At 45.1% G+C, this 20,339-nt stretch overlaps 1 protein-coding gene across 6 annotated transcripts in view; it reads right to left on the bottom strand.

The window, feature by feature from the left end:
- The window catches only part of LOC131665442 (integrator complex subunit 3), a 510,516-nt gene that overhangs the window by 271,535 nt on the left and 218,642 nt on the right, over positions 1 to 20,339 (bottom strand). For 5 of the 6 annotated variants that reach the window (XM_058937323.1, XM_058937319.1, XM_058937318.1 and 2 more), the window contains exons 8-9: positions 4,674 to 4,764; positions 4,234 to 4,601 (exon numbers count right to left, since the gene is read on the bottom strand). The exons of the other annotated variant lie outside the window; for it this stretch is intronic. In XM_058937323.1, coding sequence (XP_058793306.1) covers positions 4,234 to 4,601; positions 4,674 to 4,764 — 459 coding nt within the window. The remainder of the gene's footprint in view (positions 1 to 4,233; positions 4,602 to 4,673; positions 4,765 to 20,339) is intronic. 6 annotated transcript variants of the gene reach the window in all.

The raw sequence follows: 20,339 nt of genomic DNA, 5'->3' as shown, positions 1-20,339 counted from the left end.
GAAGAGATAGAGGAGAACAGAGAAAAAACAATAATTATAGGAGGAGACTTCCACGCAAGAATAGGAAATGAAGGGAGAGAATGGGAGACAAAAGAAAACCTAGAAGAAATAAAGGCCAAGGATAAAGTGTTAAACACAGAGGGAGAAGAAATGATGAAATGGCTAGGAGAAAGGGGCTTAGTGATAACGAATGGGAGAAAAGAAGGAGATGAAGAAGGAGAAATAACATATATAGGAGCGAGAGGAATGTCAACGATACACTATGTAGTAGGTAACGAGGAAGGTGATGAGGCGATAAAAAGGGTTTAAATAAAAGAGAGGGTAAAGTCGGACCACTTACCAATAGAGGTGGAATTGGGAGACAAAATAGCGGAAGAAAGAAAGGAAGAGGAAGAAAGAATGATAGACGACTGGAGCGAAGAAGGTATAAGGGAGTATTAGAGATGGATAGACGCAATAGAGGGAACAGAAAAATGGAAAGAGATAAAAAATAGAGTGAAGAACGCAGTTGTAAAAAAGAAGATAAGAAAAAAAAAGGATCGAAAAAAAGCTGGTGGAGAAAAGAAGGTAAGATAAAAAGGGCTAGGGTGATGGCAGAGTTAAATAAGGTAAGAAAAGGGGAAGGAGACAGAGGCAAATACCTAGAAGCAAACAGAGAATACAGATAGGAAATAAGAAAAGCAAAAGAAGATGAGGGGAAAAGAGTGGAAGAAGAAATAAGAAAAAATATGACGAGAAGAAAATTCTGGGATAAAGTAAATGGCAGTAGGAAGAAATGAATTGAGTTAGATGAAAATATAGGAAAAGAAGAATGGTTAAAGCACTTCGAAAAACAACTGGGAGAGAAAGAAAAGGAAGAAAGCAAAGGGGAAGAAACCGAAGACAGCGAAGGAGAGGAAGGTGAAGAAATTAAAGAAAGAGAAGTAAAAGAGGTAATAAGAAAAATGAAAAAGAAAAAGGCGACAGGAGAAGATGGTATAGCAAATGAAGCGTGGATGGAAGGCACGGAAGGCTTGATAAAAGACAAAATGCTTAAACGGAATATGGAACGGAGAAGGATATCCGGAAGAATGGAGGAAGGGAATAATAGTATCAATATATAAGAAAGGGAGGAAAGAAAAAGTAGGGGAATAACGCTGATGGACACGGGATATAAAATATATGCGGAAATACTGAGGAAAAAGCTGGAAAGAGAACTACAAGCTAAAGAAACGCTAAGCGATACGCAGATGGGATTTAGGAAGAAAAGAGGAACAATGGACGCAATATATATATTAAAAACAATAATAGGGAAGGAAATAAGGGAAAAAGGAGGAAAACTGTTTGTATTCTTTGCCGACATGAAGGCCGCTTTTGACAAGATAAAGAGGAAGAAAATATGGGAAACAATGAAAGAGAAAGGGATAAATAGAAAAATTAGGAAAAGAATAGAAGAAATATACAAGAAAACAGGGAGTAAGGTAAAAGTTGAAGGAGAAATAATTGGGGAGTTTGAGACTTACAAAGGCGTAAGGCAAGGGTGCCCTTTGAGCATCACGCTATTTAATCTTGCCTTCGCCGACCTGGAAGTGAAGATCAAGCAGGTGCAGGAAGGAGGGGTAGTGATAGGAAGGAAGAAAATATGGACATTAGGATATGCAGATGATATAGTGATGATGGCAAAGAGCGGAAGTGGAATGAAAGCAATGCTGAAAAAATTAAAAAGATACCTGGAAGAAAGGGGATTAGAGTTAAATGTAGAAAAATCAATGATGATGATATGCTGGAGAGGAGGAGGAAGGGGAAAGGAAGAAGAATTCGAATGGGAAGGTGAGAAGATAGAGATGGTTTAAGAGTTCTTGGGATATGTGATAAGCAGAAATAACGGAAATAAAAAGCAGATAAAGAAGGTAGAAGGGAAAATAAATATGGGACTCGGAAGACTATGGGGGCTAGGAGAAAAGCTATTTGAAAAAATTGGGAGCTAAGGATGAACCTGTTCGATGCACTGGCGAAAAGCGTGATTATGTATGGAGCAGAAATCTGGGGATAGAAGAGATATGAAGAAATAGAGACTTCAACTAAAATACATAAAGTGGGTATTAGGATTAGATAGAAACACGCCAAGTTACTTAATACGATGGGAAACATGAAGAAAAGAAATGAAAGAAACAGCATTAGAAAGAGCAATGAGGTATAAAAACAAAATAAGAGAAGAAAGAGATGGCTCAATAAAAAAAGAAGCTTGGAGAGAACTAAAGAAAAGGGAAAGAAATGGAAAAGATAAAAAGGGTAAGAAGGAGGAGAGAGAGGAAATGTGGGAAGAGTTTAGGGAATAAACAAGAGATGAGCTAAAGAAAAAAGAAGAAAAAGAAATAGAAGAAAAACTATAAAAATCAAGATACATAAACGAGTGGAAATAACTGAAAGAAGAAATGAAAAGGTATAGGTTAAAGAAAATTCAAGGAGAGGGAAGAATAAAAGGCCTACAAATAAGGGAAAGGTTTAGGTTAGGTAATGAAACGAGAGGAAGCAGGTATTGGAAAAAAGAAGAAAATAAGAGATGCTGAATGTGTATGAAAGAGGAAGAAAATTGGAAACACATAGTAGAAAAATGTGAAAAAAGCAGAAAGGAAGGAGAAGAATGGGAAAAAATAATAATAGGAAGCGAAGAAAAGATAGCGTGGATGATGGAGATAAAATGGAAAAGAAGAAGAAATGAAGAGAAGAATGAAAAAGAAAAACAAGAAGACGAAACTGAAAGACCTTAAGGAGAGACGGAAACAGAAGACAGAGAAGCAAGACTCGCAGACACATCTACATACACACATACACACACATACACACAAAACACGCACACACGCGCAAACATAAACATACACATGCACACACACACACACACACACACAAAACACAAGTACTAGCAACTACACAAGCGAGAGGAAGCAGGTATTGGAGGATGGAGCAAAATGGAAAAGAAGAAGAATCGAAGAAGAGAAATAAAAAGGTAAACTAGAAGGCAAATCATAAGATACTAAGGAAAAATAAGTGAGGTTGAGGAAAGGAAGGGCAGAGGGAGCAAAAGGATATAAGTCCTAATAAGGAGAAAGATAGATGAAATGATTAGCAAGAATGAGAGCAAAAGCAAAGGAAAGGCAAAGGTGAAAAGACAAAAGAAAGTAACAAAGGAAAAAGTTGAAAAGAAAATATGAAAGAAAGAGAAAAACAGAAGAGCGGAAAGGCAGATCTTGGAGAGAGAGAGAGAGGAAGATAAGATTAATCAACAGAAAAATAGGAAGAAAAGAGGAACAGACAGGCGCAGAAGACAGAGACACAAGAGTTGCAGACACACCTACATACATACACACATACGCAAAACACATACATCATCAACTACACAAACACAAACTGGACACGAGACATAAATAGTAATGTAAGAAATAAAAAAAAACCAAATGTAACATAAGTTGTAAATAAAAAATATATATATTGTAAGGGCGAGTAATTTAAGTTTATTTGTCTTTCCGTTTCTTTTTGTGTGTTCGTATATTGTAAGAATTCCGTTATATTCATTAGTGTTTAAGGTTTATATAAGTGTGTGTCAATATAATTTAATAAATGATTTAGTGGTTTTCTAAAACGCGATATCAATTTATTTCCTGACCCTTTTCCTTCCCCCTCCGCGATTGCCCACCCAAAAATTAGTGACGATGCAAATTCGTTACAAAATCAATTGAAAATATAAGATACAAATGAATTGACAGCGTTTTTTACTATATAGCGTTAAAGATGAGGCCTGCAATGGCTCGGTCGGTAGGGCGACGGACTCGCACCCGGTAGGCCCGGGTTCGATTCCCAGTTCCTGCTGATACAAGCACCTCTGAAAAAAGTTTCATGTGCTTTGTTCTCAAACACATTGCAAGCCTCCGTCGCTAATTAGCACTGATGGAGCATAAATAGAGCGACGTTAAAATAAAAAAAAAAAGAAAAAAAAAAAGCGTTAAAGATAAATTAAAAATTTTCTGAAGATTAAAAAAATTACAATTTTGTAAAGGCTGTTGAAAATTAACAATTCATGAATCCAAAAAAATTAGTATAAATTTAAAAAAACTAACTCTGTAAATTATACTTAAAACAATTATAAAATATCTTTCTCGCAAAAAAAAAAAAACTGTATTCTAATCTCCAAAATATACTGATATCAAATTAACACCACTAGACTTAGTTGAACTGTGAAGGAAATGATATACTTACGTTTCTCTTTTTAGCATGAACAAAATAGAAGTTAATGCTTCGGCATGGATTTGATATTCTAAAGTGGGTAAAATAGGCAAGGTGCATTCAATAGAAAAATTGTGAGCAGAGATTAGCTGCCAGAGGCAATACTGTTCAAATGTTTCCCAATCTAAGCTGAAGGTAATAATTGTTATTGAATCATCCTCTTTCAACATTTTCAAATGACCTTGAATTATCCAACAAATTAAATCTTGCAACTGCGAGGAATCTACTGTCGAAATAACTAAATGGAGAATTCGTATGTGTCCAATTACGAAGTGTGGGAAGGCCATGTAAACATCAGGTATTAAAAACCATAACATAGAAATATCGTTATCGTGGCAACGCTGTAAAAAATAGTATATTTTTTAATATATCGTATATTCACTGCATGATAGACTAAGTTCTTTTGTACGTACTTTTAAATCTTCAAATAAACAGTCCTCTAAATTAACTTCTCTTTGGGAACAAAAATCGCTGTATACTATTATTTTCGTTCGATTTATGTCACTGCAACAAGAAATCATTATAATGTTCACGTTCAATATATTTTTATAAATGAGTTACCATTATTAATTCAATTTACTTGGGAACTACGCTACCCTTCAAATGTTCTTGGACACCCAACACAAAAATCGACAGAGATAAAAAGTGTTATCACTCGGCACCCAAAAGTCGTATCTCAAAAAATCAACAGACATTTGCAAAACAACGTAAATTTTTTTTAAAAACGCTATTATTAACTTCCAAAATTTGAAATTTTAGTTTTTCAAATTAATAAAAAGAGATAAAAAATGTAAATAATTTCATCTGATTTTAAGAGATTGTGTATTTAGATCCCATAGACGGAAAAAATTGTTTGCAGGTTTGAAAGAGAATTTCTTCAGCTTTAAAATGAGAGGTCGAGAACTTTTTGCCGATAACTTTTTTTTAGAGAAAACAGGGCTTTTCTTAAAATTTGAATACATAAAAAAATAAAGAAGATAGAAAAAAACTTTAAATAGAAAAAATATCTAGTTTTATCTAAAGAACAAAGATTATAAATCTGTGAGTCTATAAAACTTAACATGTTACTACAAAATGAAAACTGTGAAAAAGATAGCAATTATTCCGAACATGATGACAAATTTTATTTTTTCAGATTTTAAATATTGCAAAATACATTATCGAAGAGTAATGTTTTGGAAAAATCGGGCGCCTCAATTACGAAATCAATATGGATTTTATAACGAGTTCATTTCTAAACTCGTTACGTCTCTCTCTACCTTCATATAATCCATATCATTTATATAAATTATGTCGATATCCTCTATATGCAATTATATAAGTATTCGACGTAGCAACAGCCAACGCAGTCAAAAGGTAAGAGAGCAACAGAGAGTCGCGTTAGAGAGAAGTAGAAAGAGAGAGCGATATGCCCGAAAATATGCATCGCGCTGAGGGCGTCTTGACCGGTCAAGACCCGTGTGACTGATCCTCAGGTAAGAGTGGGGACACCGCGAGCGACAATTGGCTGTTCGACTCGAAGCCGCGAACGCGTGTCGATTGACGCGCTGCTTTTGAGGCCTTGCCGATATCGTATGGCTTTTTGCCTTGCCATCGACGCCGGCTTCCGATAGCCTCTAGGTGAATAGAGTGTGCGTATGCGGTGTGTGGAGAGTACAACGCGGGTTTGATACGAGGATAGCGAGTCGTTGTTGCATCAACGAATTTCAACGCACGAGCGCTTGAAGAAAGCATGGTCAAGGAAAATGTAAGTATCTCCTCGTACTTTGTCTCACTCTCGGTTTGCTTGCTTTCTCTCTCTCACCCTGCGCTGCTTTATTAACCCGCATTGTTATAATTCTACATTTGTTCTATTTATAATTTCATTTATACAAACAGCAGTTATACTAGTTACGCATTCTTTTATCTCGTCTGACTCTTGTTCTTTTCCTGTGCTAATTCCCTTTGTACTTGTTATTCGCTATTTTTCTTACATCTACCCACAACGCTCTACGCGGGCCATGAGATAGCATTGATGCAGACAACCAGGCTCGGCCAAGCACGAGCCATTGCACAAACCTGGTGGAAAATCAAGCATAGTATCGCCAAGGCTAATCTTATTCATAATAATTTTCTCTCTATAACGCACTGAATCTTATAAACCGTTATAATTTATTAATTGTATTAATCGAGTTTGCTTCTAATAATATAAGAACGCATTTTTTTTCTTTGGTATGGTATATTCATGACATGCATCAATTTTTAAGCACCACTTTTGTTTAACCGTGGCGCGCACATATCAGCCCTTCTCATCGCTCTCCACTCAAAGCTGTACATATATACTTCCAAACCATGCTCTATTTGTTGATCTTTGAAACTAACTATCTACTTACATAATTATCGAGAAAAAAACGACATTTTTCAAGACGAATTAGGAAATACGAATTTCCTTTAATGTTTTTGAATTGCCTAGTGTAATAAAGGATTATGTATTTGTGTATTATTAATAAATAATCTGTAAAACTTTTGAATTTATGAAAGATTGTTATTCAAAGTACAATATCAAATATTTTATGTTTTATCTCGTTTAATCTCAAATAATAATAGAAAAATAGGCCCATAACTACTGAATAAAATTATTGCTATGTGTTGTAAAATTTACACTTAATATCAAATTGTGAGATCGAAGTCTTTCAATAGTGCAATAGCAGTAGAATACTAAATAGTCGGTGTAACTTTTGATTTTTACATACTTTTTAAAACGCGAACTATACACTCTTTGTAAAGTATACTTTAAAAAAGTAATAACTTTGATTACAACAATACACGCACGCTCACATAAATTCGACAGACGAAAGATACCAGCTGAATAATTTCACAGCATCGAGTTTAAATAGTGAGGAAAAGAGTGAAAAAGGTAAGTGACAAAAGAAGAAGAGTAGTTAGTAGAGCTAGAGCTAGCAATACGTAAGAACAAGTGATTAACCGTCTTTATTTAGTAATCTAGTAACTTTAAGTTATAGCCATGCAAATTACAACAGAATCTACGAGTGTAAAGAAAAAAGTGTACCCGTACCGAACTGTGCTTAAGCAGTCAATGAATAAAACGTTGCGCATAGTATTAATCACTTAGATACGGACATTTGTTGAAAGCTTAACCACCCAACGTAGCTAACCAGCAGGATGTCTGTCGGCCATGGCATCCGGGGCGGCACTCTCCGAACGCAGAAGAATCAGTGTTACCACAGCAATATCTGAATCCTTAGTTATGTGAGTCCCAGATCTTTTTCTTCTCTCTAATGATGGTATGATCGGTTGAAGTGACAATATCCATCACAAAGTAGGTATCACCTAAATTTTCGCGATTATTAAGAGGCGAAATAGCATATGTGCGAGAACGTAGATGCGAAAATAATGGGCGAGTTACTGTTTCTAGTACGTTGTTTCAGTGAACTTTGCGAAAACATATGTACCAGCAAACTATCACGACCAATAATATGCCAATGCAGCCACAGATGTCTAAAGATCACTAACGAAGATAGCTTGTCATGATGGAATCGCCATCTATGAATCGATGAGCGGATTGAACTTCCATCACCGTCATCTCAGTAACATTCCCTTTGCGGCGACGGCTTAGTACCTTTCACTCTCATTTATAACAAGACACGTACATTATCTCCGGATGTGCAAGATAGCTAGCAATTCTGCTGTTAACTTATAATCACAATTGCATGTATTCGATGATCGCTTCAGTATCGGTACATTGTGGTTATGAATTCGTGCGGGTCATTCGTACCGAGTGGTTTCATAAAGCGCTTCTAATATCCGTAACTTTCTTAACGTACGCAGATCTTTCATAATTTTATAGTGTTAAAAAATATCTGATTGATTTATATATTTATGATGAATATCATATTATAGAGTATTATTCATTTATTGCTCCCTTCACTTCTCACGTATATTTGTGTGTGATTCAATAATCCAATGGAATCTTTATGGCTAAAGTGCATTTGTTTATTTTGAGCCCACCATTAAAAAGTAGTTAACGTGGAACCTTGGCACATTTGAACTAACAGTGGTTTAAAATCTGTTTTTTTCTTTATAAGTGGTAAGTTGTCACGAGTTCTCTCCCGTTGCCGAAGAAAATGACGAATTCTTTATAGATCGGGGCGCGGAAGGCCAAGCTGCTTCGCGGGAGACACAAAAGGCAACGTTTCGACGCGCGCAAAAGGGAATAGACAGGAATGGTCAGCACAATAATTACTCGAAATTCGTTTAATACATATATTTATCTACACATTTCAACAGTTACAATCGGTAATTCTACGTCACAATAATCGCGCTCTCGCACTACCGCAGCCGCGAGTTCTTGCGGAAAATCGCACGGAACTCGGCTGGTGCGACGGTTACGAGCTATTCTCCGCGTTTATCCATAGGCCCTCGAGCGAAATAACCGCTGAGCCTCCCTATCCTCGCGGGTTGCCGGCGACGCGATCTTACGAAAGAGAGAGAAAACTTGACCAACCTTAAGGAAAAGCTTCTCGGTGTCCCTTGGTTGTAGAGATGTTGATCGCTCGTTCGCTCTTTCTCGAACACAAGTCCAGTGACGAACTGTTGCACTAGTTGCACACGCGTCGCAGAAACAAATCTCACTTACTTTCGCATAGGCCAAGAATCAATCAATTGCCAAGACGGCGCGGACAAAGCGTGTCGCACTCAATAGCTGTCGCAATCTACTGCCTGGCACCGAGCGTCTCCCACCAAAAACCCTTGAATAGCGGACAATCGGAGGCAACTCAGGCGTGCCAACCCTGCCGGCTTCCAAACCATACTTCTTGTTCTCTCTCGCTCTTTCTGCCACCGGGACGGGAGAGACGTTGACGGAGCCAACGGCGCGAGCCGTGGCTCTCGTCACATCCCCCCCCCCCCAAGGCTAACGGTTGCAGTCGAACGAAGCCTGACCTACGTCTCGACCAGCTTCACCACGCCAAGCCCACGACGACAACAAAACCTGACAAAGATCTAACAACAACCATGCCCACTCAATCTCCATCGCTCCCTACATTCTCCCTTTCGCACGCTTCTTCAGAGCGCATCCACTCTTCGCTCGAAAAAACGAAGCCGAAGTTTTCGGAGTTCGGCCTCGGTCGGCAAACCACGGTGTCCCTCCAGTGACACCGGCTGCGGGATTTGTCGCATGACGGGCTCCGCAGGATCGACCTCCATAGCCCCGGGAGCAATGACACCTGCATCGCCCTCGTGAGAGGGCGTGCGACGACGGTCATGCTCCTCGTGACACTCGAATAGGCAGGCCAGGCGGCTCTGCTCGCGGTTCTCCTCACGGATTCGCGTGGCGGAGTCGCCGGCATCAGCTATCTTTTGTTGCTGTCTCTGTAAATACAGCTGGTATCGGGCACGCTTCTTCTTCCCGGCCCGACAACACTTCCGTCAAGATACTTTAGCAGCCTCTGCCTCCCCCGGTGGCAGCACAACGCTGGTAACTGGCGCGTTCTCAACGAGCGCGTCCTGACTGGAACCGGCTTCAGCGGTCCGAATCGCTCTCTCTTCGAACTTCTTTGCTTTCTCGGCAATATGTGCCTCCCGACAACGCGGGCAGCTCCAAACAGTAACGCCCAGGCGACCACAATTGCGGCATAGCTGTTTTCCGCTAGGCGGGCGCGGGCAGGCGGAGCGAGGGTGAACACCCGTTCGGCAGTTGAAACACGGGGCAGCACGTCCAGCTCTGGGTCAAGCACGACCGACGACAGTCCCTGAAGGAACGTGCCGATCTTGCGATTAACCGCACTGTCGAGCCATTCCACGCGCGCCGGCCGAACCGGCGACACCACCGCGGCCGGCGCCGGCGCCAGCACAACGGGAACAGGCGATGGCGGCAGCGGCGCTTGCCATCGCGAAGGCAATCACAGCGGCGGCACCGACGAACGTGGAGGCGAACGCGGCCGCGACACCGACAATCGTGAAAGCGAACGCGGCGGCGACGCCGAGACCGTTCCGGGCCCCACCAGCGGTGAAACGCTCGGCAGGAGCACCGGCAACGACAACGGCACCGCCGTCTCCGAAGGCCTCCTTCTGCGGCGAGCAGGACACTCATCTCCGCTATCATCTCCCAACTCTCTAGGGGGACCCATGGCAGAAGAAACGAAGGTGGGACTTACCGGCCTCCTCGAGAGCAACGGCGACTCGAAGTTTGATGAGGACAAGTTTATCCCGCGCCCCAGCCTCCTCTGACGCCGGCCCGTGCCGTCACGCTACTCTTGCTCCCGGCGACGCCTCTTCAAGACGTAATCCGCCGGGGGAATACCAGTACCCGGCTCTTCTCGGCGGCACTGGTATAACGGGTCGGCCGATTGGAGGGCCAACGGTTTCCACGGTAGCCTCGCATGGACATGTTTTTGTGGTGCTACCTGGGGTAGCTCTTGTCGACCAGGGCCACTCGTCGTTGCGTCCTCCTCTACCATCTCGAGAAGACCGTTAGTAAAACCATGGCCTCCCTGGGGCAACGGTTTGGCTGTTACCCTAGTCACGGATCCCTTTTCTGCTGATGGTGTTGCAGCGGGTGTCGGCCGGTCCAGCGGCTGAACGCTCGGAGCAGCGGAGCTCGTCGCTGAAAGCTCCTCTTCTTTATTCTTACGTTTCGTTAACGAACGGGTGTAGAGAGTGGCGAGCCTGTACAAGGCACATTTCTGGATGGCCTGAGTCCAGGTCGCGGTTGGTGCCATCAACCTCAACAAGGTGGGACGAGGCGATTCGCGCAGAAACAGCCTAACGCCCTGATCATCCTCGCCGCATACCTTGGGGCCCACGGGCAGGGGCGGAGATGTTGGAATCCCCGGCCTCCCCGCTCGGAGCACACTCAAGGCTGGACTACCTCCACACTCCCTCCGTCGGGTCTCTTGAAGGGCCTCGAGCATCTCCGCAATCTCCATCCTCGTCGGCTCCCTGAGGATGACCGACGGTGCAGTCGACGCGGACGAGACCGAAGCGGATGAATCGCTCTCAGCCCCGTCGTCGCCGGCCAGCTCCTGAAGCGGACCCGACGACTTCTTGTCAATCAGGTCTGGCAACACACCGTCGCTCACGACGATACCCGCCGCGAGGGCGGCGAGCTGAGCCACCTCATCCTCCATTTCCAACCTGTAACAAACACACACAATTTACCCTACACGCACTCACCACCATGCATGATCAAACATTTCTAAATACACATCCATACTGCATTTACGCCTTTACAATCACACCTACTCATTTACTGTAACAGTGCAGCGCCGTGGGGTGTACCTCTTTAACTCAGACACATGCTCCGTCGCGGTCTGGCGCCGATTATCGGTTTCCAACTCATAAATCTCGGGGGAGACAACTTTCAGCACCCGGTATGGGCCAACGAATTTGGGTTCGAGCCTCGCATTCCTTTCCGCGGCGGCGTTCGAAAGCGAATGCAACTTCCGCAGCACCAAGTCACCGACTTAGAACGTCGCGATCCTTCGACCTTTGTCATAGTGACGTTTCTGCTTTTCCTGCACCTCTTCGATATGTTTCGCAACCAAATCACGCAACGCGTTCAATCGCAGCAGGCGGTACTTCCAAACTTCCCGATCCATCTTCAGGATGGGCGCACGCTCTTCCACCTCTCGGCACAAGCTTTTCACGGGCCTCGGATGGCGACCGAAGTTTAAAAACGCAGGCGAAACCCTCGTCGTCGACTGTATCGCGGTATTGATCGCGTGCCTAAACTCATGTAGGTGCTGATCCCACGCGCGACGGTCATTTTCGACAAAGATCGCGATCATGGTCTTCAACGTTCGGTTCACGCGCTCCACCGGATCGCTTTGCTGGTGATAGTCAGGACAGAGCACATGCTCCACACCATATGCCTGCAAAGTTTCCTGAAAAATTTTGCTCTTATAAGCCTGTGCATTATCGCTTATAAGGTAGTTCGGCGTCTTCCATTTAAATAGAATAAACTCCTCAAAAGCGCAAGCCAAGGCCCTCCCATCCGCCGACCGTAAAGGTATCAACTCGACCCATTTCGTAAACAAGTCCTGGAAAACCACCATGTACCGAAACCGATTCTTGCTCCGGAGCAACTCCACAACGTCAGTCGCAACTACAGTCCACGGATGCTCGATCGCGCGCTTTCCCATTAACCCTTTCGGTGCTTGTTGCTCAACTTTATACTTCTGACATTCGATACATTCTGCAACAAAGTTTTTCACGTCATACCACACTCCGAGCCAATAGTACTCGCGCGCGACTCGATCATGCGTTTTCTCCTGTCCGAAGTGTCCTGAAGACGGCTCGCAATGGGGACTCTCCCAGGACACGCTCTCTGTACTCCACAGACACCACCAAGCGCCAGCACTCCTCGCGGTTCGTAATCGGATCAAGCAAATGATTGCGCATGTACCTGTACAGTATGCCATTCTTTGGTCTTTCAACCATGCCGCGCATTCGCTGCAGATACCATGTGTCCTCGATCGCTTCAAAGGCACAAGCCTCAATTTGATCTTCATACCCACGCGAGAGCGCATCCGGCACGTGATGCAACGCTCCTTTTCGATGTAAGATCTCGCAGTCTAGCTGCTGAAATTCCAAAACCCATCGCTCCAGTCTACCCGTTAATTCGCGTTTGCTTAAAATTCGCGTAAGTGCACTATGGTCCGTCACAACTACGAAGTGTGCACCCTCTATATACGGCCGGAACTTCTTCACGGCGAACAAAACCGCTAAAAATTCAATCTCGCTCACCGTATAGTTCCGCTCGTGTGGGTTTAGCATACGACTTACGTAGCAAATCGGATGCTCGCCATCGTCAAAATTCTGCACGAGGCAAGCTCCTACAGCGAAGGACGAACCATCACAATGCAAGTAGAAAACGCGCCAGAAATCCGGTCGCGCAAGTACCGGCGCCTCCGTTAGCGCTCTCTTTAGTCGCTCAAAAGCCTCCTGTTGCTCCGGGCCCCAGCTCCACGGTTGGTCTTTACAAGAAAGCCCCATGAGCGGAACCTTAATCTCGCTTTCATGCTCTATGAATCGTGCATACCAATCCACCATACCCAAAAATCTACGCAACTATTCCAAGCTTGTCGGAGCCGGATAATTGACTATCGAAAGTATTCGGTCGGGATCGGGGCGAAGGTCCTCGCAATCCAAGCGATAGCCCAGATACGTAACCTCGACGCAGAGGATGACTGATTTTTCCAGATTAACCTTCAAACTTACCTCAACCAAACGACTCAACACGCGCTCCAACCATCTCATGTAACTCTCAAAGTCCGCGCTCACAACTAACAAATCATAGAGATACCAAAACACATTAGGCTCGTATTCCGGACCGAACAACGCGTCCATCAGCCTCATAAATGTCGCAGGTGCGTTAACCAGCCCGAACGCCATCCTTTCAAATTCCCATAACCCAAGACCCGGCACTGTAAAAGCAGTATACTGCTTACTCTCTTCCGAAGGTGGTATCTGCCAAAATGCCGCCCGCAGATCGATCTTCGATAAATAAACCGCACCACGTGATTTATCCAAGATCGAGTCAATGCTTGGCATCGGATATGCATCTACCTTGGTTACCTTATTCACGGATCTGAAATCCAAACAAAAGCGATAACTACCGTCCGATTTCCTAACGACGACTGGTGCACTGCACCATTGGCTATCCGTCGGCGTAATGATCCCGGCTGTCCACATTCGCATCGCTTCTTCTTGCGCGAACCTCAAAGTCGGGGACATTCGTCTCATCGGCGTCTTTATCGGCTGCATGCCTCCCACAGCGATCAAGTGCTCTATCACGCCCGTTATGGCTGGAGATTCTCCTTGCTCAGGGACGATCCGGTGGACCAACGCTAGGATTCGCTCTCGCTGAGACTGCTCATAGGTCGTTAGGCCAGCTCACTTCGCGGAAACGTCGACCACGCACTCATCGGAACCAGCGAGAGGAACTCATTCACTACAATCGCCCGCCTGCCACTGAAGATTCTCATAATCGATGTTAAGGCGCCACTTCTTCCAAAAATCCACCCCGAGAATGATATCGTGATCCAGCCAAGACACTACGCTTACCATCAGTTTCTCGCATCTACTGCCCACATTTCAGATCGCCACACACGCTAGGTTTCTCTCCCGAGATCCCTTTCACGGAAATCCGTGACGGTCTCAATCGTGATTTAAACCTATCTCCTATCGCAGGGCATACTACTGAGACCTGCGCTTCGGAGTCAAGCAATGCCTTATATGTGACACCTGCAATGTTAACGTTGATGAAAAATCTATTTTCCACCATCGCTACATGCGCTACGTCCGGGTCGCTTGGCCGTCCATATGGCAACTCCGCCGAGCTCGGCTCGGCCTCTCCTTTCCCGGAAACAACGGCTACATTCGTCACTTCTAACGAAATGTCGGCACCATCGGTAAGCCTCTCGTCCGTCCCTGAGGCAACAGCCACCGCCGAAGCCTGCCCAGCCGAGGGCGGAAAGCACGAGCTCGCCTCACCTTCCACGACGCGCGCCACGATCCCGAGCGATGGTACTCCCTCCGCGCTTTTATCTCGTGCTCCGCTCGCATCCACCGTTCGTTTGCCGCACCGCACCGCGGGCTCGGCGGTCACACCGATCGTAACGCTGCCCTTCTGCGTGAATCTTACAAAATCGCTCAACCTCTCACCCGTGACTGCCACTTGATCTCGGCAGATATTCACATCGGACATCGAGCTACCCTGCTTGCTGGCTGGCACGCTCGCTCCCGACACAACATCCCCGCGCGTTTCCCTCATCCGCGACGGCCCCGATGCGCAAGGCCAATTAGGCGTGGAAACGGACAACCGCGCGTCTCTCACCACCTCCCAGCGCGCACTCCCCTGCACCGCGTCATCCACCACTCTCAGCTGTGCGCATTGCTCAATCACTCTCCTCCAATACTCATTCTCGTATCTGCGCACGTCCTCTACCATGCGCGTTTCCACTATCCGTTCGACTCCTTTAATCGCGCCCAGTCGCGAATCACCAGCGGCTGTCGCTAAGCATCCGCTTAACCGGCGGCTGATTCTTCTTTTTTTCCCAATTTCTCCACTGCACCCGCTCTACCCGCACTGGTTCTCCGAAGGACCTCCTGAACACACAACGCCCGCTGAAGGATGGTTAAGCAAGGGTCGTCGTGCGGTCGACGGCCCCCGACTGCGGGTTTTCCTGCACGGCCCTGGCGCAAGTCGGACAAGTTTGAAAAACGGATCCAACCCTGCTGCACACCTGGCAAACGGGTGTCTGCTGTGTCTGGTAAAGGGGACAACTATTCGAATAATGCCCTGATTGTTTGCACCGATAACACGCGCCCACCGGTCTATTCTGATTGCTCGGGCTCTCCGATCGGCGGTGACCTTGCGCACGGCATCCTAAACAAACTCCCGAAAAGGGCGACTCGAACGCGGCGCGAGCCTATAAACGGCATTCTGCGTATTACGTTGTTGTGGTACCAAACTCGGTGGCAAACCTTAATCGGAGCCGCTATTGCAACCTCGCCGCTCTTCTTGCTGCTTTTCACGACGGCACTGCGGTTCTTTCGCGAACTTTTCTTTTTCGGCTCTTCTCTTTCACCATCATTCCCTTTATTCTACTCTATCACGGCTACCGCAGCCCCTTTCGCATTTTTCGGCGATCCCGAATATGCAGCTGCTGAAATCATCATCTTTTCCGCTCCAAGCGGAGGCTTCCAACGCTGTAATCGCTCATTCTTAATCTCAAACTCCGCGCCTATCTTCATAAATTCGCGAATATCTTTAAATGTCTTGCTACCCAGAAACTGCTTATACTTCGGATGCAGTCCCTCTATCAGCAAAGCGAGCTGTTTCTTCATTGAAGGGCGCGGACTAAAGTGGCGAAAGATGCATTGGAACGCAGCCACGTACTCATTCAACGGCTCGCCCTGACCCTGCGTTCGCGCGACAAGCTTGTGATACAGATCCATCCGATTCAAGCGCCTACAGAACTTAAAGTCCGCTAGAAATTCGTCCAAACACTTCCACGATTTCTCGTTATTCTCCGACCATAACGCAGCCTTCCCCAACCCGCAATCGTAGTACCGATGCTCTCCAGTACCTCGGATCGGTCAACCCGTAAAAGCTCTGGTATTTTCGCAACTCGACCAGGTATTTCTCCGGAGAAAGGCCACCCTCCTTTGTGAACCTCACCGGCCACGCCCGCATCACGTCCACCGCATCAAGAGTTCCGCCGTCAATGCGTCTAATCACGCACGCCCCAGACCTCCTCGGCAAGACTCGCTTCCCAGCCGGTCGTCGATCTGAGCCACACTCCTCAATTTCCGAATCGGAGGAAAATTGCCCGTCATCGTCACTCCCCGGTCCAGCCAGCTCCTCCTCGCCGCGCTTAATACCGCTGCGGGTCGCACTCACAAGGCCCGCAGAGTCACCGTCGGCGAGCAAATCGCGCGCGCGCCTCTCCCACAACACGGCACGACGCGCGGCTCCCACTTTCTTCCGCGGCGTACTCGCATGGAGCGACGCCCCATCATGATCGAATGCCGTCCAGAACACGCCACCGTTACCCGGATCACGGGCAATATCGCTAACCGACGATCCCCTTGTTGCGGCGCTCGCCGGCGAGCCCCCTACGCGGGCAGACGGTACGTTCAGTGCTGTACGGCCCGTAGCTCTTTCTGCTCTCGGAGATTGGGGCGTCCGTGCTGCCGATCGCTTCATGGCTTCTCGGTCGTCCCGATATACCGTGTTCTTGCTATCGGACATCTGTTGCCGAACCTCGTGCCGATATACCCATCGTGGAAAAGCTGTCAGCATTTTCCACACCTTTCCGAACGGACCGTGCTCCTCTCTCGATCCCTCCTGTTCTACGGGCTCGCGTTCCTTCGCGTCCGCTCTCATCTCTATAGGAGCGGACACCTCCGGCAGATTAGAAGCCCTATGAAAGGACTCACGCGCCGGGGTATCCGCATCCCACTCGCCTATTTGCTCCATGCGCTGCCGCGGGAGAATGCTTACAAACACCCCCGACCTAGTCTCCCATTACCCACGCCCTAGCAACGGCGTCACGAGCACCGTTTCTCCCTGCGCGCTGATTTCAATTTCTTTACCGAAGCTCATGAATGGGAAACCGTGGATCCTTCCCGAGGCGAAATCATCAGGTCGCAACGGAGGGTCACGTTCAGGCCTCTCGCATGCCACCATAAACCGCAACTCACGATCGCGCAACTCGTCGATTGTACCGCGCGTATTGAGCCGACTCATACTCATGAGGTTTATCAACTCGATGAGCTCGGTTTCCTCGATCTTCAATACCTTCACGCGCGCGTCTTTCAAAATACGGCGCATCTTCACACCGTCTTTGCACGCGAGGGGCAACGCGAATCAAGGGGAGGCCCAGCCACGCGGCACTGCTTACTACAATAAATAAACTTTTCACTCCTACGTGTGCCAGCGGGAGGGATTCTCTTCCTCGAACTTTAGTTCGAGAAATTCCACGAGTCAGCGGGTTGAACGCTCAACTCAACACAGTCACAAGAATAAAATTTACTGTCACTCGTTATATATCTAACATGCAAAACTACTCGATACTACAAACCGTCCACACACACACTCAGCCCACGCCTGTAATCGTTATATTTTCACGACCACCACGACAGTTCATATTTCAGACCAACGCGCGGGCCGCATCGGCAACAACGCACGTCAACGGTCACGAGTCCACCGAGAAAACTCTCTTCTGTACGCCTGTAAACAGACGCGCGATCCTAGCGAGCGCGCGATTGTAAACAAAACAACGGGCCCTCGCGACCTTTCGCTGCCCGCATACCGATCCGAAACTCGACGCGCGATAATCACCCAGCTCTTTCGTTCCTCTAAACGCGTAAACAACGTGCCGACAACCAACAAGTTTCTCCTATGTACACACGACACCACTGCCGCACTCACGGTGTAAACAACGGACTCGCCAACTAGCACATTCCAAGCGAGCCGATGCCTAGCGATAATGATAACAACAACACTGCTCGCGCTTGCCTACGCTTACTTATACATCGTCACCAACAATAAAGAAAATTAATTCGCACTACTTACCATTCCCGTTACGCGGTCGACTCCAATTCCCAACAAGGGATGCCATGTCACGAGTTCTCTCTCGTTGCCGAAGAAAATGACGAATTCTTTATAGATCGGAACCCGGAAGGCCAAGCTGCCTCGCGGGGGACGTGAAAGGCAACGTTTCGACGCGCGCAAAAGGGAATAGGCAGGAATGGTCAGCACAATAATCACTCGAAACTTGTGTAATACATATACAGGGTGTCCAAAAAGTAACGAATCAAGGAAATAACTTTCCAGGTAGCAAAGCTTTTGCGAAGCGCAAGGTTGTTTTAGGACTAACTTTCGAGGAGGAATTCGATGGTGACCTTGGATTTGACCTTTAACCTCAATGTCAAAATCATTTGGAGGTCAACTTTTTTTAAAATGGAAACCCCTATTTTCGACACTGCTAATCGAAAGAGCGGAAAATTTTACGTCCAAACATGCACTCAGGTCATGAATGAGGTATGACCTTGAGCTTAACCTCAAGGTCGTTTAGCCTCATCAAGGTATGGGTGGATGCCACGCTCTACCACTCAGGCTTGGGTTTTTGCGACGAAGCTCAAGGTCGTTCTAGGACTAACTTTCGACGAGGAATTCGATGGTGACCTTGGATTTGACCTTCAACCTCAATGTCAAGGTCATTTGGAGGTCAACTTTTTTTTTAAATGGAAACCCCTACTTTTGATACCAATTTTATCATTACATTTAACGTCACCCAGGAATAACGGCGTGGACATAGTAATATCTGTTTCCTTTGGGTTGCTTGTTTTACGAAAGTTCTAAGTTTTTAAATGTTCAAATTATTTACCGTATAATTCCTGTTCTCACTAACATAAATTCTATTATCTTAAACTTTAATAGAATTCATTCTGCTATCCTGTAATTTAAAAATAAAGAAGGAAATCTAATATTTTATCTAAAAAATTTTTTTTCTGTTTTTAATTTGGCGATTTTTTTGCAAAAAAATTTCATTTTTTCGTAAAAAGTGTACCATATTGAAAAAAAAAGAAGTTACTTGATATTTTTGTTTGGCATAAAAATTACGAAATGTGTATCGGGCCAACTAATTGGCAACTCGAACTGTAAGGCGTTTTACTCATAAATCGATTAAAATTCAATGTTCAAAAATTCAAAATAATTTTTCCAAAAACACGTTTTTTTAATCTCCTAAAATAGTATATTCTTTAATGTTGTTTTAATTTTATTGTCAAAAGAAAAAAAACATTTAAATATAAGCTAAAAACTAATTGAATATTATTTAAAGTTTGTTGTGAACTCGTATTTTGAGTAAGTTCGTAAAATCAAAATGGATCGCCTCTCCGAAAGAGAAAGAATATCGCTACTTATGATGAGAGGTTGGGGTAACGTGCAGAGAAGTATGAGAGAAGTAGTGGGTGTGTTTAATCAATTATTCAGAGTTAATAGAACTCCCATTGCCATGTCGACTGTTCAAAATACTGTTAGAAGATTTAATCTTCATGGTCATATAAGAGATTTACCTAGAGCAGGCAGGCCAAGTACAGCAACGAATGAAGAAAAATCACTCGACGCATTTTTATCATTCACTGAAAATCCACATCTTTCGATCCGCAGAGCATCTTAAGAACACGAAATAGGTAAATCGTCAGTACACAATATTCTAAAATTAGCAAGTTTTCATCCATTTAAAGTAAATTTGGTACACAAGTTAAACGAGGATGATTTCGATCGTGGTGTTGAGTTTTCTGAAGACATGATGGATCGTATAGTTGAAGATCCCAATTTACCATCAAGGATAGCATTTTCAGATGAAGCAACTTTCCAACTTGACGGTACATTAAACAGACATAATTGTAGATATTGGGCGGCTGAAAATCCTCACTGGTTGCGAGAAGATAAATCCCAGTATCCGGAAAAACTAAATATTTGGGCCGGAATACTAAACAATAAAATTATTGGACCATACTTTATTGATGGCAAATTAAATGCTCAAAATTATGAAGTTATGCTT

The sequence above is a fragment of the Phymastichus coffea genome, unplaced genomic scaffold (assembly GCF_024137745.1).
Source record: "Phymastichus coffea isolate CEN01 unplaced genomic scaffold, Cenicafe_Pcof_1.1 PCOF00051, whole genome shotgun sequence".
Taxonomy (NCBI): domain Eukaryota; kingdom Metazoa; phylum Arthropoda; class Insecta; order Hymenoptera; family Eulophidae; genus Phymastichus; species Phymastichus coffea.
Note: the sequence above shows the minus strand (reverse complement) of the source record. Positions and strands in the feature narration are given on the sequence as shown.